Source organism: Somniosus microcephalus, chromosome 20 (genome assembly GCF_052327205.1).
Source record: "Somniosus microcephalus isolate GS21.2 chromosome 20, FLI_Smic_1.0, whole genome shotgun sequence".
Lineage (NCBI taxonomy): Eukaryota > Metazoa > Chordata > Chondrichthyes > Squaliformes > Somniosidae > Somniosus > Somniosus microcephalus.
This window is the reverse complement of record NC_141006.1, coordinates 67,854,087-67,870,842: the sequence shown is the minus strand read 5'-3', so window position 1 is coordinate 67,870,842 and position 16,756 is coordinate 67,854,087. Positions and strand designations below refer to the sequence as shown.

General features: G+C 43.8%; 1 protein-coding gene across 1 annotated transcript in view; it reads left to right on the top strand.

Moving 5' to 3' along the window:
* The first annotated feature begins 10,030 nt into the window (after positions 1-10,030).
* The window catches only part of LOC147103374 (protein phosphatase EYA3-like), a 48,818-nt gene continuing 42,092 nt past the window's right edge, over positions 10,031-16,756 (top strand). Inside the window, exons 1-3 of the mRNA XM_085963119.1 lie at positions 10,031-10,240; positions 13,804-13,892; positions 13,986-14,169. Of these exons, the coding sequence (XP_085819245.1) occupies positions 10,195-10,240; positions 13,804-13,892; positions 13,986-14,169 (319 nt within the window). The 5' untranslated portion in view covers positions 10,031-10,194. The remainder of the gene's footprint in view (positions 10,241-13,803; positions 13,893-13,985; positions 14,170-16,756) is intronic.

Genomic DNA, 16,756 nt, shown 5'->3' with positions numbered 1-16,756 from the left:
GTTTAAACAGCCAATTACAAAATCTTCAAAAACGATATAGTTAAACAAAGGTATTCAGGGATACGGGGCAAAGGCGGGTATATGGAGTTCGGTCACAGATCAGCCATGATCTCATTGAATTCCTATAAGAAACATGATGAAAATTCAGAATGTATTAATCTGCTTATAATACTGCCCTTGACCACTCAAAAAACAGACACCCTCTTGTTCAAAAATGTCTACATGTGGGAAAATGCTCATTGACATTTAAGCTCATGTGCAGCATAAAAGCCGGCACAGACCAGTTCGGCCAAATGGCCTGTTTCTGTGCTGCAAACTCTGCCACGTTTCTAAAGTTCAGAATTTAATTCTTCAAAAAGAAAGTACAGTATAAAGAATACATTTAGTAATATAAGTCTTAAATCAGATAGGTTACTGTGGTTGGCACGTGCAATCTAAGACTATTAGCAGTAGCTAGGAAATTGATTTTCATAATTACTGATTTTCTGTAATATCTCATTGCAAGGGTGCAGGTGGCAAGGCCCAGGACATTAGGAAGAGCAATATCTCTGAAGGGGTGGGATAATCACACAGTTATCAAGGTATGGAACAAACTTTTATTCACAGGTGTCAAGCAGGAGCTATTAAAGGAATTGACTATATGAGGTAAAGACAAAAGGCAGAGATCGAGCTGGACTGTTTAGAATAGGTTACCTGGAGAGATTATTTGTGCATTTAGTAAATACCCATCAACGGGGATTGAAGAGGTAAAAAATATGGATTGAAAATATTTTAATTGAAATTTGCTGATAATACCAAATTTGGAGACTTTGAAAACTGAAGAAAAATGCAAAAGATTGTAGGAGGAAATAGACAGGTGGGCAGGCAGGTGGCAGATGCTATTAAGTGCAGAAGAATGTGCAGTGCTTTTTGGGGGGAAAAGAACATTGAAGGAATTACACCCTAAACAGATGCTTGAGAGTGGACGAACACAGAACTATTGTTGCAGACACATGCCTTTTTCACTTCAGAATGTGGATAAAAATGGCAAATGGGATCTAGCTTTTATGCATTGAATACAAAATTTAGGGAGCAATGGTGAATTTATACAAGACATTGCATGCAATTCGGAGTTCTCCATCTATAGGAAGGATATTGGAGCCATGGAAAGGGTACTATGGTGATCCCACTCAAATGGTACCAGGAATGAATGGTTATATTAGTTATAATAAAGGAAAGCTGAAAAAATAGCGGCTTTTTCCATTGGTAATGGTCTTTGTAACCCATTTTCAGATGGCTTGTATTAAAAATATTAATTGGCTTCTCTTTGCGTTTGAGATTAAGTACCTACTGTTGAATGCTTTTCATGCTGTATTTAAAAGTTTTGTTAAATCCTGGTGGTCTTGTTTTACAAAAGCAAATTTGTACCTCTATAATTATAATCTGGGCAAAGTAGGACAGTGTAGCAATGAGGTTTCATGATTCTAGTGTTGATTCCAGGTAATTAAAATGAATATCTTCTGCTGTTTCTCTTTCTGCAGTTACAACCTACACGGGTTATAGTCCATGGGTACCAAATCAAGAAAACTCGCTAATATTTCCTGCAAAGTAAGTTTCAACTTAAATGGGTGATGTTGGTTTGGGCTGGAATTTTGCTGGCGCTCAGCAGACAGGATGGGGATCCGTTGTCAAAAGGCGCACACTGGACTTTCCCAATGTCGGGTCTATCAGCACTGAGTAGACCCAACAGGTAGCGGCGGGGAGGCAATTAAAATCATTAGTGGCTTATTTACAGCCACTTATCAATGTTTTTTTCCCAGCTTTTTGGATTTGACAGGTTGTCCACCAGTTTCCCGCTGTGCCTAGACCTTGTCTGTGAAGCTGAGGCGAGAGGTCAGTGGCCATTGAATCAGCTGATGAGTTGACAGCTTCAAATGTCAAGTCAAAGCTCCCAGCTGATTGAGAAATGTTCCCTTAACCACTAGCTTCTCTAAACTGCATTTCCACTACAGATTCAGGATACGTCAAGTCTTTAGACAAGTCTCCATCCAGTCTGACCTCATTATCTCTCCCACCATTGACAGATCGCTTCTGTCATCTCTACTTCACGTGCCATCTATTCCATCAGCATGGGTGCCCTTGAAACTCTCTCACCTTGGTCCTCAGAATCCCACCACGATCAGCCCTAACACCAGCATCACCAGGCACACCAGCAGCACCAACAACAAAACCAACCTTCTCCGCAATCACCTGATGCTGCACAGGACAGTGGCCATCAACACTCGAGCATATTGCTGCCCACGACACCAGGGATGGCCTCACCATGGCCACATTTACTTCACTTGACACTGTACACCCTGGCTGCCACATGATGAGCCAGGTTGGCACCACCCCACACCAACAACATAAAGCATCAATACAATGCCCAAGCCTTTCCATTCACACTCATCAGCATTGCAGGAGGTACCATTGTGTCTCACCATTCACTGAAACTCACTAAGCCACTTCCAAATGTGCACACAAATCTGTCCAAGAACGCAAAGTGTTGAAAATAAAGATTTTAGGGGGCTAAATTCGGTTGATTTGTGCCTCCCGTTAGCGCCCTAAGAGGGTGCTAACGGGGCACAAATCAACTAGCGCCTGGGTGTGGCGCCGCTAACGCCTCCCGCGAAATTCGTCACAGTGCGCAGCGCCCCGGCTGTAATATTGGGTGGTGCCCCCCGACTTACCGCCAGACACTATGTCCGCCGGGGTCAGGGGGGTCCTACCTGTGGCCGGGGTGGCGCTAGGTAAAGGGGAGGTGGTGGGCGACCATTTTTGTTGCTGGCCGCCTGCCAGCACCTGCCCCCGTTGCTGTCCCCAGCCCCTGTGAAGCCCCCCCCACGGGGTGCCGGCTGCTCTCTGTGAGCCCGGCACTCCCGATCCCTGGTGGCCCAGGTGGGCGCCGGGACGTGCTGCATCAGACCCCTCCCCTTTAATAAGGGGAGGAAGGCCTGCAGAACCGTGGCATGTAGTGCCGCGATATTGGCTCGCAGCGTCCCAAGGGGGATGAGGGGTGCTTCCAGTAGCGCCCCTCCTCCCATTCGGGGCGCTACCTGGGAAAATCGGCTGCGGGGGGCACTAACTTTTTCGGCGGCACTAAACCCGGCGAAGGTAGCGCCCCAAAGGGGGCACTACCCAATTTTTATCCCTTAATGTTTGACAGCACATTAACAGAAACTTTACATAAACATTGGCTAAAACAGCCAAGTGCCTACCCTTGTGTGTTGTTAGTTGGTATGATTGCACTAGGATGAGGATGAGTGTGAGGGCTGGCTAGTGAGATGGGGAAGTGATAATGTAGATAGAGAGGAATGGGTGGAGGTGCTAGAAGCACTGTTGCCTCACAGCGCCAGGGACCCGGGTTCAAATCCGGCCTCGGGTGACTGTCTGTGTGGAGTTTGCACATTCTCCCCGTGTTTGTGTGGGTTTCCTCCGGGTGCTCCGGTTTCCTCCCACAGTCCAAAGATGTGCGGGTTAGGTTGATTGGCCATGATAAAAATTGGCCCTTAGTGTTAGGGGGGATTAAATACGTGGGGTTACGGGGATAGGGCTTGGGTGGGATGGCTGTCGGTGTAGGGACCGGGTGCTAGGGTTTGGATGATCAGCCATGATCTCGTTGAATGGCGGAGCAGGCTCGAAGGGTCGAATGGCCTACTCCTGCTCCTATCTTCTATGTTTCTATAAGTTGGTGTAGGTAAGGATGTGCAAAAGTAGGGTAGGGAAGGCAGAGGACATCAGCACTCGAGCATATTGCTCTCCAGGATGAGGATGTGATGAGAGGCACAGCAGGATGAGGTTGAGTGTGGCTTTGCAGTAACGTTTTGTGATTTACTGAGATCATTGAAAGGATTATGCCACTACAGCCAGGTCCTCCTGATGACATCCTTGCTTCTGCGCTCCTCTGCAATGTGCAACCAGGCTGTGTTGGTGTCCTGGGGAGGTCTCTTCTGCCCATGGGAAGGGAAGAGGACCTCCCTGCGTGCTGTGACTCCCTCCATAAGCATATGGAGGGAGTTGTGGGAGAACCTGGGTGCAGCTGTGCACCTCTATGCAGTGCTTGTCAGTGTTTGCAGCACCTCAATGCTATAGAACACTAACAGCACAAATGTCAAACTAAATTTAGCCATGGCACCTTTAAGGAAACCGACATCGCCTGCTTGCCTTTGACCTGCCGAGGTTCGTAAAATCGTGGCCATGAAGTTAGTAAGCGTTTCTCAATTTGAACATCCAATACTTTTAGACCATGCACACATAGAGAATCTAAGATTTTTTAGGAAAAAGAGAAGACCATTAGACACACGCCCTGTGTTTTTCACAGATCAAACCATCCTACCCGTCTTCTTGCCATATCCCCCAATCCCTCCTCTCTCTAGTTGTTTCTCAAATCCATTTATTCTGTCCATTTTATTGGCTTTCCCTGGTAACTTATTCCATATGACTATTGCTCTTTGGATGAAAATTTTTCATCTGATTTCCCTTACTATTTATATCTCTCGTGTCCCCTAGTACGCGAGCCCTACCCTATAGTGAACAATTTGCCCAGATAGCTATACATTGATTAAGCCTAAGTGCCTGAAAGTGAGGAGTGAACAGACTCTAGTCATACAACTCATTTAAAAAATGAAAGCCCCAGGTCCATCTGCAAGGATTCCATAGCAATTGAGTATGGGTGCAGTAGATTTTCCACAGTAGGGAACAGGAAATTAGGCAGTATCTTTTCCACAAATCAGTACCTCAATGGCTTGTCATGAGTGAAAAATAATTCATTGAAATTTATAAAGTTGAATATTCTCGCTGCTTTCAATTTTACAACTAATGTATTTCAAAGGATTTTATTTTTAAATGAATTACACAAATACTATTTTACATTTCACTTGGTTTTGCCTCCTTTATAATCGCACTTTTGTTGTATATTTGGGGGTCAGTTTGCTCCTTTGGCTTTAACTCTGTCCTCTTTTGCATTTTCTATGTGAACTTTCCCAATAACTTTATTGTAAAAATTCTGAAAGCTTTTTGATTGTGTACTTTTTACATCTACAGTACATTAATGGGGTATTTTTTGATGGTGCATGTTCATCACATTACAAGTCCTTGCAAATTAGTTGAACCCGTAAGTATCGATGGGAGGATTTTAATACTAAAGTATTTTGTTAAAATACGTTATGGTGGCATGGGTTCTAGGGCTAGATTTTCAGTATAGACAGTTTTGGGGCGCTAACCTTAGCGCCCACCCGAAGTTAGCGCCCGCCCCAAAGTAGCGCCCCGTTGCCGGAAATTCAGTGGCTTCGCCCTAAGAGATTGGTGGAGCGCTAAAAGAGGCGTTCCACTACTATCTTTAGGCGCTAAGCCGGCGGTGCAGAGCGCAACACCCGAGCTCGGCCGCAGCGCACGGCAGACACTCTGGTGCCAGTGAGCTCTTAAAGGGGAAGGGTGCATGTGTTTTTTTCAAAGGCAGAGTCTGGAAGGAGGAGGAGGAGGAGGAGGAGGAGGAGGAGGAGGAACCGTTCACAACAACATACTGGACTTCCAGACAACACATGCAGACTGCCTTTTATAGTGCAGGAGGAGTGCCCTTTAATTTGCGCTCCCCAGGGTGTGTTGCGTTGCATTTTACAAACGCTCTGTACGCCAGCCGCACAATGGGGCGGTCCGACTGAAGTTTCAATTCGGGGCGGCCAAAGGGCGTTGCACGAGGATGTGACGTCATTTTCTGCGCGCGCATCCGGGCGGCCGCTAAACTTTGCGCCGGCGCTAATGGGCAACTTAATTTGGGGCGGGGCGCAAACTGCGTTGCGCCCGGGCGCTACACGCATAGCGCCCGAAAATCACTTCTCTTAAGGCGCTAACTGCTGGCGCAAGCAACTGAAAATCTAGCCCCTAGTGTTTTACCTCACATAATATTGTGTAAACACTGCACTTGTGAGCCACTTCATATACTTAATTTCTTCACTGATGAGAAATAAGTTAATTATTGGTCCAACTGCTCAGCTGTGTTTTTAAGGATTAGTAATGGTCCAGTGTTCCCTCTGTACTGTTTAACCAACAATAGTTGCAGCTCATCAATTTGTCACTGTAATGAGATAATTTTGAGAGTTTTTAGTAAGAACAGTTTTAGAGTCTTTTAAATTTACTTCAGACTAATAAGTAGTGGTTTAAAGGTACTTCAGACTAATCAGTTTTTAATCATTTTTAGGCCATATCCAGATCTTTTTTCACCACCAATAGTACAAGCTTCTTATATGGGACAGACACGATACCCAGCAGTGCAACAGTCAGCATCTTACACTGCATATCCTCAACCAAGTCAGCCTTATGGACTACCTCCCTTTGGTAAGCTGATCCTGCAACCCTCTTCATGTATGTGAAATGGATGATAGAATTTTTTTAAATACTTGATTCATTTGCTTTCCTTGAAGGTGGTTTACTTAATATTGGCCTTGTTTGAAACTAAGTTTAAAAGGTTAAAGATCCTTCAGAAAGCTGTAAACTAGAAAACTAGAAAAAAAGATAAAGTTGCAGCGTCTCAGCAATGCGAAAATTTGTTTGGATTAAATGAGCAGTTGATTTGTATCAACGCACTGTTTGTAGATATTTTTCATTAAAATATCAAGCACTCTATAGATGGATGATTATTTAGATGAAGCAGATGATTGACCATGGGGAGATATGTGATTGCCCACTATTGTTTTTAAACAATTTTTCCATTCATCCAGGTGAGTGAGTTCTAGGTCAAAGGTTCATAAGTTAGATGCAGAAGGGCCAGATGGAGTACAAAGCGCCCTCCAAATAAGTTTCCAGCACAGAAGGAGGCCATTTGGCTCATCATGTTTGTGCCCAGCGATATACTTTATCTACATCCTATTATTAATCTCAGTCTGAATTCTTTTCCATTTCCCGCGCCAGTTATTCTCGTGGCCTGCCTGACAAGGATGCCAACTTAGGAACTTTTTTTGTGGGGAAACCACGCCAGCTAGGAGCTGGATTGAGACTGTTCAAAGTAATTTGGTTTCAGCCTACCGTTGGCAGAGAGAGAAAGAGAAGAAACTTGATCCTGTCGGTCTGGACTGGATTTAAGCCCAGGTCCCAGAAATGAAAGGATTGTACGCTAACGCACCAATTACCCAGTTTATCCTTGTTCCCCACTCACCTAATTGTACTTTCCTGAAGGAGTGATAAATGGTGGCTATTCAAAATGTTGCACATTTGGATTCTTCTGATATTCTGATCTACATGACTGCTCCTGATTGTGAATTGTGTTTCAAAATGTTCAATTGTTAGAAATCAGTGGAGTCCAAAATGTATGTGGTTATGCGGATAAAATTGTGACGCGAATAATGCTGTGTTTACATGATGGTATTAGAACTTGAGACAAAAAATCTCTTCAGGCTAGTGTTAGAATAACCGGATAGATGCTTAGAATTTGCTTATGTTCCGGTTCCCTGTGGCTATTAGAACATTTTGCACTGTGACAGTCACATATAACCTTGTTTCCAGGCTAGCAGTCTGCTGTTTGTGTGCTGGGAACATTGTTTTATGTATTCTTTAATTTGACCAACCAAAGCCCAATGCCTTTGTTTCTTCCATTACTGCTAATAACCATATTATAATGCTAAGTTAGGATTTTAACTTTGTTTAACAAAACTGCTTTAAAATGCGTAAGTTAACCAGTGTATGAGAATAGAATAGATATCTTTGGGAATTTAATGATTCATTCCATGGTACAATAGTCTGATACTGATAGTTAGTTTTGCATAGCTAAAGCGGCATGAACAGCATGAACATAATGAACATAAATAACTGATAACAAGCAGTTATGAACATCTGATGGCCGAGAATGGCATGTCTGACTCCAAACTAGGAAGGATAGGGACAAGGGAGATAAGAGAAATTCCAATGGGTAAGCCTTCAAAACATATAAGCAATAAAGCATGTGTAATGATTGTGAAGACCCCTCCTGGAGGGAAGATCTTCATCTCGAAGTTGAGACAAAGAACTTGACGTGCCATTGGGCACTGAGTTCTTTGGGGAACCTCTATAGGTTAAATGGTCTTGTCAATAATTTGGCCCCAGGCCCACCCCTAAAAAGAGAATAAGAGAAAGACCTGAAAAGTCCTTAGTACAGACAGTGGAAGGGAGAGCCATATAAGAGTGGGGCTGGTCTAACAGTCTGCCGGGAGCAGACTCAACCCATTCTTAGAGGTTCTAGACGAGAGAAAGGCCGTTAGCCGGAGAACTGTTTGTGCATGCCAGCTGTTTGTCCGATCAGGACCGGTACCAGCTGCTTATCACGGTCATATGTTTTTGCTGTATAACTAATGTGTTATATTCCGTCTTAAACTTTGATTAAACACAATGGGGGAGAAATTCAGTTGGCTGCGCCACCCGTTAGCACCTTAAGAGGGCGCTAAGTGGGTCGCAAGCCACTGGCCACGCCTCCCGCTAAATTCCGCGGGACGCTAGTGGTGGCGCTAGCCGTTAGCGCTGCGCCGCTACCGATGACATCATCGGTGTGTGCAGCGCCCTGCTGACGCCCCGGCTGTGATATTTGAAAGCGCCCCCTGATTTACCGCCGGACGCTATATGCGACCGGTTCAGGGGGGCCTACCTGCGGCGGGGGGAGGCGCAAATTAAAGGAGAGGTGCGGGGCGGCCATTTTTGTTGTTGGCCGCCTGCCAGCACCTGTCTGCGCTCCCGTCCCCGGCCTCCTGAACCCCCCCCCCCGCGGAGTGCCGGCTGCATTCCAAGAGCCCGGCACTTCTCCTCGGTGCCGGGCTCTTTTGCCAGCACTCGCGATCCTCGGGGGCCCAGCTGGGCCCCAGATCGCGCTGAACAAGGCCCCTCCCCTTTAAGAAGGGGAGGAAGGCCTGCAGTACCGCAGTGCGACGTGCCGCAGCGTGTGGCGCTGCGGCACGTTGCGCCACGATATTAAGTCGCAGCGCCACAAGAGGGATGCGGGGTGCCTCCAGTAGCGCCGCGCTTCTCTTTGGGGCGCTACCACTGAATTTCCGGCGGGCGGCTGCGAATGCTTCCGGGGCGCTACTTTTAGCGCCCTGGCGAGGCTGGCGCCCCAAACGGGGCTATAGTCAATTTCTCCCCCAATATTCCCACCATATTGGTTTGCAGTCGAACCTGATAATTTGAAAGAGATTGGTAATCTCTACAAGCTAACACAATAATTTAAATAATTAATTTTATAGTAGTATAGAAACACAGTTACTGTGGGATCCAGTAAACTGAAACATTTCTGTAATGTTTTGCAGAATAGCCCCCTCAACATATATTGTGCCTTTGGTTTACATCAAACGCTTCCATGCTCGTATTTTGTTTTTGCTTTTGGTATCTTGTGTCATGTAAAAGTGCCATTAATGGCTAATTGTTATTTTAATCTTAGGTGCATTGTGGCCTGGTGTGGTAACAGAGGATGGATCACCCAGTCAGCCTGGATACCTCAGTTACAGTACAGGGTTTAGTTCAAATCAAACCACTTCAGCACGCTGTACAAATCGTGTTCACGGTAAAAGTATAACATAGGGATCGATATTAACAGGGGATATGGGGATAGTGCAGGAAAGTGGCGATGATGTAGAAGATCAGCCATGATCTTATTGAATGGCGGAGCAGATCGAAGGGCAAAATTGCCGACTCCTGCTCCTATTTCTTGTGTTTAGAAATATTTATATTAGCAGTATTTGTGAAATATCCTCATTATTAGTAACAATTCTGTATTTTTCTTCAATTTTTTTGTTTTTTATATCTTAGGGTTTACTATAGATATATTGTCCATACGCATGTGTGTGTATATATTTATATGTACTTTTTGAAAGTGCTTTAACTTTTATTTTATTTTTGACAGGCAAAGGTTGCCTGGGAACTGGTGTTTATTTTGGCGGCGCTGCTGCTCCGGTTGTTACCAGTGCTGCAACTCCCAGCAGTTCTAATCAGGTAGGTCATGTGTTTTCTTTTTCTGTCATATTTTGAAACCACTATTTTTCTGAATAAAATTATTTTTTGCCCCTATCCATGTTGTTTATATAGGATTATCCTTCCTACGCCTCTCTTGGGCAAAGCCAGTATGTACAATATTTTCCCAATTCAAATGATGGAACCACAGTGACTCCAAACTCTCTGCCTGCCAGCAGCACCTCAACAACTGCCGCCTACCAGATCCAAAATATGCAAGCAGAGGTTTCCAGTTCAACAGGCCAGGGTTTCCAATCAGGTAATGTGTTTTACTACAGTTCTGTTTAGAAGCTGGTCCATTAAAATCTACAGTGCTGTTGTGCAACTGTAATGCTTTGAGCTTAATGCACTACTGCATAAATCTCTTAAAGGGATACTGACTTTGCAAAGATTTTGGAATGTCTTTTAAGTATTGGGGTGGGGGGCAAGGAACATGTTGAGCCTCAGGGACTGATGATGAGGTAATTAAGATAAATATTCAACACTCTTGGCAGGAGACAGTAGGGTGCCCTCTTTTGCACAATCCGCCTTCTTTGACCCTCAGACACAGATGCGAGGGGGCATATCGTTCAATTCTTTAATGTTTCGTTTTATTTAAATGTTGGTGTTTTTTTAATTGAAATATATATTTGTGATTGAAAGAGTATGTAACCGTTTAGCCTCTAGTCACTTTGAAAAAAAATTCAACTTTTTTATTAGCGCCAAATTCAACATTATAACTGTTTGAAAATTAGAAAATAGCTAGTTTCCATCTTGAATGTCTTTATTACACTAAGAAACCGAAAAAGTCACTTTTATCCAAAAATGTATCTTTGCGTAGAAAATTGCTAGGTAACAATTAAAAGTTAAATACTAAGAACATTCAAAATGGTACATCAAAAGTCTTTGATGTAGCAATAAAAGTTCACTGTTTCACTTTAAATTGTGGGTGTTCTTTTCTTTGCCTTGCTGGGGGAGGGGGAGGTACAAGGCGACACTAAGGAGGACCAAGAAATTGATAAAGAAAGGGAAAATAGAATATGAGAGTAAACTAGCGAGAGACATAAAAATAGACTGTAAAAGCTTCTATAGGTATGTAAAAAGGAAAAGATTAGCTTAAGTAAATGTGGGTCCCTTACAGGTTGAGACAGGAGAAATTATAATGGGGAATAAGGAAATGACAGAGAAATTAAACAAATACTTTGGGCTGGATTTTGTCAATGGGGACATGGTGGAGGCAGGACTCCCACTTTTTGGGTTGTAGTCCCGCCTCCATCGATTTGTGGCCAACCCACGCTATTTTCCCTTGATTGACCTTGTTAAGCTCGCCCAGCGGGCTCAGCAGGCCAATTAAGGGACACCTGGTTACAGGTGACGTCAGTGATTGACATTTCATCTGTCAAGAGCTTTTGACAGATGAAAAATCAGCATTTGACAGCTCTGTGAAGCTGTCAAACACTGACAATCTGTCTTCTAACTTGAGTCCTTCTACTCAGGCTCAGTTAGAGATCTCTTCTACCAGAAAGCAGAAGACTGCAGCTTTTGAAAGTTCAGCGGCCATTCTGCTTTCTGTGCCGGTGAACTGAGGGACTCCCGAGAACTGAAGGAAGGAAGCCTGCGGGAGAAAGTAAAGGTAAGTAAAACTTATTAAAACACTTTACACTTACCTCACACACTTACCTCTGCACACATGCACCCATCACTCACCTGCACAACGGACATGCCGACCCCTCCAACCCCTTCAGACTGACGGTCCACCTCGCTAACTTGGCGTGGTTCGGAGCCGTCGGGAAGCCCACACTTCAGGGCTAAAAATAGGGATTAGGCAAAAAACTGCCTGTAATTGGCACTAATTCCCTTCCCGCCTTGGGGAGGCGGCTCCCAGCACAGGTTGGATACCCGCCTCCTGGGACATTGGCACGGAGGCGGGTTGGGGGCGGGATGGGTTCCTGTCCCCCGATTCTGCAATTTTCCCACCACTCCCGCTTCCACGGGGCTTGGAAATTCGAGCCCTTTGCATCTGTCTTCACGGAAGTAGACTCAAAAAACTTCCCAGAAATAGTGGACAACCATGGGTCTAGCGAGAATGAGGAACTGAAAGATATTAGTAAAAAAGTAGTACTGGAGAAATTAATGGGACTGAAAGCCAATAAATCCCCTGGACCTGATGGCCTACATCCTAGGGTTTTGAAAGAGGTGGCTATAGAGATAGTGGATGCATTGGTTGTCATTTTCCAAAATTCCATAGATTCTAGAACAGTTCCCGCGGATTGGAAGGTAGCAAATGTAACCCCACTATTTAAGAAAGAAGGGAGAGAGAAAACGGGGAACTACAGAGCAGTTAGCCTGACATCAGTAGTAGGGAAAATGCTAGAATCTATTATTAAGAACGTGGTAACTTAGAAAATAATAATAGGATTGGGCAGAGTCAACACGGAGTTATGAAAGGGAAATTGTGTTTGACAAATCTGTTAAAGGTTTTTGAGGTTTTAACTAGCAGAATAGATAAGGGGGAACCAGTGGATGTGGTGTATTTGGATTTTCAGAAGGCATTCGACAAGAGGTTATTAAACAAAATTAGGGCTCATGGGATTGGGAGTAATATACTTGCATGGATTGAGGATTGGTTAACCGACAGAAAACAGAGAGTAGGAATAAACGGGTCATTTTCGGATTGGCAGGCTGTAAGTAGTGGGGTACCGCAAGGATCAGTGCTTGAGCCTCAGCTATTCTCAATCTACATCAATGATTTGGATGAGGGGACCAAATGTAATATATCCAAGTTTGCTGATGATACAAAGCTGGGTGGGAATGTAAGTTGTGAGGAGGATGCAAGGAGGCTTCAAGGGGATATAGACAGGCTAAGTGAGTGGGCAAGAACATGGCAAATGGAATATAACGTGGAGAAATGTCATTATCCACTTTGTTAGGAACAATAGAAAAACAGAGTATTTTTTAAATGGAGAGAGATTGGGAAATGTTGGTGTTCAGAGGGACCTGGGTGTCCTTGTACACGAATCACTGAAAGTTAACATGCAGGTATAGCAAGCAATTAGGAAAGTAAATGGTATGTTGGCCTTTATTGCAAGAGGATTTGAGTATAAGAGTAAAGATAACTTACTGCAATTGTATAGGGCCCTGGTGAGACCACACCTGGAGTATTGTGTACAGGTTTTGTCTCCTTACCTAAGGAAGGATATACTTGCCATAGACGGAGGTTCCTGGGATGGGGGGATTGTCCTATGAGGACAGATTGAGTAGACTAGGCCTATATTCTCTATAGTTTAGAAGAATGAGAGGTGATCTCATTGAAACATACAAAATTCTTACAGGGCTTGACAGGGTAGATGCAGGGAGGATGTTTCCCCTGGCTGGGGAGTCTAGAACCCGAGATCACAGTCTCAGAATAAGGGGTCGGCAATTTAGGAGATGAGGAGAAATTTCTTCACTCAGAGGGTGGTGAATCTTTGGAATTCTCTACCCCAGAGGGCTGTGGAGGCTCAGCCGCGGAGTGTATTCAAGACAGAGATCAGTAGATTTTTGAATATTAAGGGAATCAAGGGATATGGGGATAGTGCAGGAAAGTGGCGATGATGTAGAAGATCAGCCATGATCTTATTGAATGGCGGAGCAGATCGAAGGGCAAAATTGCCGACTCCTGCTCCTATTTCTTGTGTTAGCAGTATTTGTGAAATATCCTCATTATTAGTAACAATTCTGTATTTTTCTTCAATTTTTTAATTTTTTATATCTTAGGGTTTACTACAGATATATTGTCCATACGCATGTGTGTGTATATATGTATTTTTTAAAGTACTTTAACTTTTATTTTATTTTTGACAGGCAAAGGTTGCCTGGGAACTGGTGTTTATTTTGGCGGCGCTGCTGCTCCTGTTGTTACCAGTGCTGCAACTCCCAGCAGTTCTAATCAGGTAGGTCATGTGTTTTCTTTTTCTGTCATATTTTGAAACCACTATTTTTCTGAATAAAATTATTTTTTGCCCCTATCCTTGTTGTTTATATAGGATTATCCTTCCTACGCCTCTCTTGGGCAAAGCCAGTATGTACAATATTTTCCCAATTCAAATGATGGAACCACAGTGACTCCAAACTCTCTGCCTGCCAGCAGCACCTCAACAACTGCCGCCTACCAGATCCAAAATATGCAAGCAGAGGTTTCCAGTTCAACAGGCCAGGGTTTCCAATCAGGTAATGTGTTTTACTACAGTTCTGTTTAGAAGCTAGTCCGTTAAAATCTACAGTACTGTTGTGCAACTGTAATGCTTTGAGCTTAATGCACTACTGCATAAATCTCTTAAAGAGATACTAACTTTGCAAAGATTTTGGAATGTTTTTTAGGTATCAGGGGGTGGGGGGCAAGGAACATGTTGAGCCTCAGGGACTGATGATGAGGTAATTAAGATAAATATTCAACACTTTTGGCCTTCCCAAAGAAAAATGCTGTTGGGGGCTAGGTGAGCACTTCATTTACATTAAAACTAGTCTCTTCTTTTGGCAGTAAAGTTCTTATTCTATGGAAGCCTATCAGTTTGTGTAGGGACCGTTAAAGTCAGTTTTTACTGATTTCCACTGATACATTTCCACCAATAAATTCCTGGATTTCTTTTTTTGAGAATGGTGTAGGTAGTGAAGGGGCTAAAAATTGATTTTTCGCCCAAACTTGATGAAAAAAGTCTACATTTCCCATTGTTTTCTTACCAAAAATCAGGTCGGGAGATGCACACGAATCACATGAGTAATAGTGTGCTGTACATGCCATTCTGATGCATGTGCATCTCTGAACCCAATTTTTAGCTGGAAAAGAAACAATGTCTGTGCAATTTGGACTTTTAAGAGGACCTGGATCAACTTTAGGTACGGCTGTGAGGACTTTATTTTTTAATACTATAGAAACTGGCAGTCTTTCTTCTTTGGGTGTGGAATAAGGACAGCAGTGCACTGACATAGTTACCACACTAATAGTTCTGTATAGACAGAGGTCATCAATCAAAGGCTGACTCAGGTCACATACCAAGGAATTGTTTACTAAAAGCAAAATTGCAACTGTCCCCCTCTGCATAATCTCCAACAATTTTTAATTTCCCACCATCATAGTGCCAGCTAAGTGGCCAGTGCCACAGTCAACAAATATAGATTCTTCAATTTTACTTCCAATTTTGAAAAAAAAAACTGTCCAGGGGTAATGAGTCCAATGTTGAGGCCCATAAAAATGGTATCTGTTAACTCTTTATCCCCGCAACCACAGTCGCCGACCTCCACCCGCCCCGATCTCTCGCTGCCGACCTCCCGCAGTGGACGACCTCCCAAGCATCAACCTCTTGCTGCTGTGCTCCCCCGCTTCTCCCCATCTCCCCATAAATATCGGGACCATAGCCTCATCATGAAAGGAGGGGTTCCGTACAACATCTATGAATTTTGCTATATGTCATACGAATTCATGGAATGTATGCAAGATAGTTTTCTAGATCAGTATAAGATAAGTATGTTGAGGAACCAACTAGGGAACAGGCGATTTTAGATCTAGTATTGTGCAACGAGAATGGGTTAATTAATAACCTTGTAGTAAAGGGGCCTTTAGGGAAGAGTGACCATAATATGATAGAATTTCATATTGAGTTTGAAAGTTAGTTAAATCCGAAACGAGGGTCTTAACTCTAAACAAAGCAAACTACATAGGTATGAGAGGTGAGTTGGCTACGGTAGATTGGGAAACTACATTAAAAGGTATGACAGTGGACGAGCAATGGCTAACATTTAAAGAATTAATACATAATTTACAACAAATACACATTCCTTTAAGGCACAAAAACCTCACAGGAAAAGTGGTCCAACCATGGCTAACAAGAGAAGTTAAAGATAGTATTAGATCAAAGGAAGAGGCTTATAATGCTGCCAAAAAGAGTAGTAAGCCTGAGGCTTGGGAAGATTTTAGAATTCAGCAAAGGACGACCAAGAAATTGATAAAGAAAGGGAAAAGAGAATATGAAAGTAAACGAGCGAGAGACATAGGGCTGGATTTTGCTACGGGGGTGGGTTGGAGGTGGGAAACCCACATTCGGGCTTGTTGTCCCGCCTCCATGGAGATGTGGCCAACCCACTGGATTTTCCTCTGATTGACCTTGTTGAGCCCGCCCTGTGGGCTCAGCAGGCCAATTAAGGGCCACCCGGCAACAGGTGACGTCAGAGATTGACATTTAATCTGTCAAAAGCTTTTGGCAGATGAAATATCAGTGTTTAACAGCTGTTTGAAGCTGTCAAGCACTGAAAAACTGCTAATTCAGCCTCAGTCCTTTCTCAGGATAACTTTAAAATCATTTTGCTGCAGAAACCAAGAAGCTGATTTTTTTTTTTAAATCGGAGCTTCTGTGGTTCTTGCAGCCGACTCCTGACACCGGAATGCAGGACTCCTGTAAAGGTAAGTAAAAGTAAGTTAAACTTATTTAAACACTTTAAACACTTGCAAAACACTTACCTTTGCACTCCTGCACCCCTCACTCACCTGAACACTCGGCATCTCGACCCCTCCAAGACCTCAGACCCACGTCCCGCCTCGAAAACTTTTTGTGGTTTGGAGCTGTCGGGAAGCCCACAAACCAGCAATAAAAATCGCGAATAGGCAAAAAACTACCTGTTAACTACCTGTTAACAGGCAGTTTAATTGCCTTTAATCCCTTCCCGCCTCTGGGAGTCGGGTTCCAGCACTTGACGGCAACCCGACTCCTATGAAATTGACATGGAGGCGGGTTGGAGGCGGGATGGGGTCGGGACCCCCGGA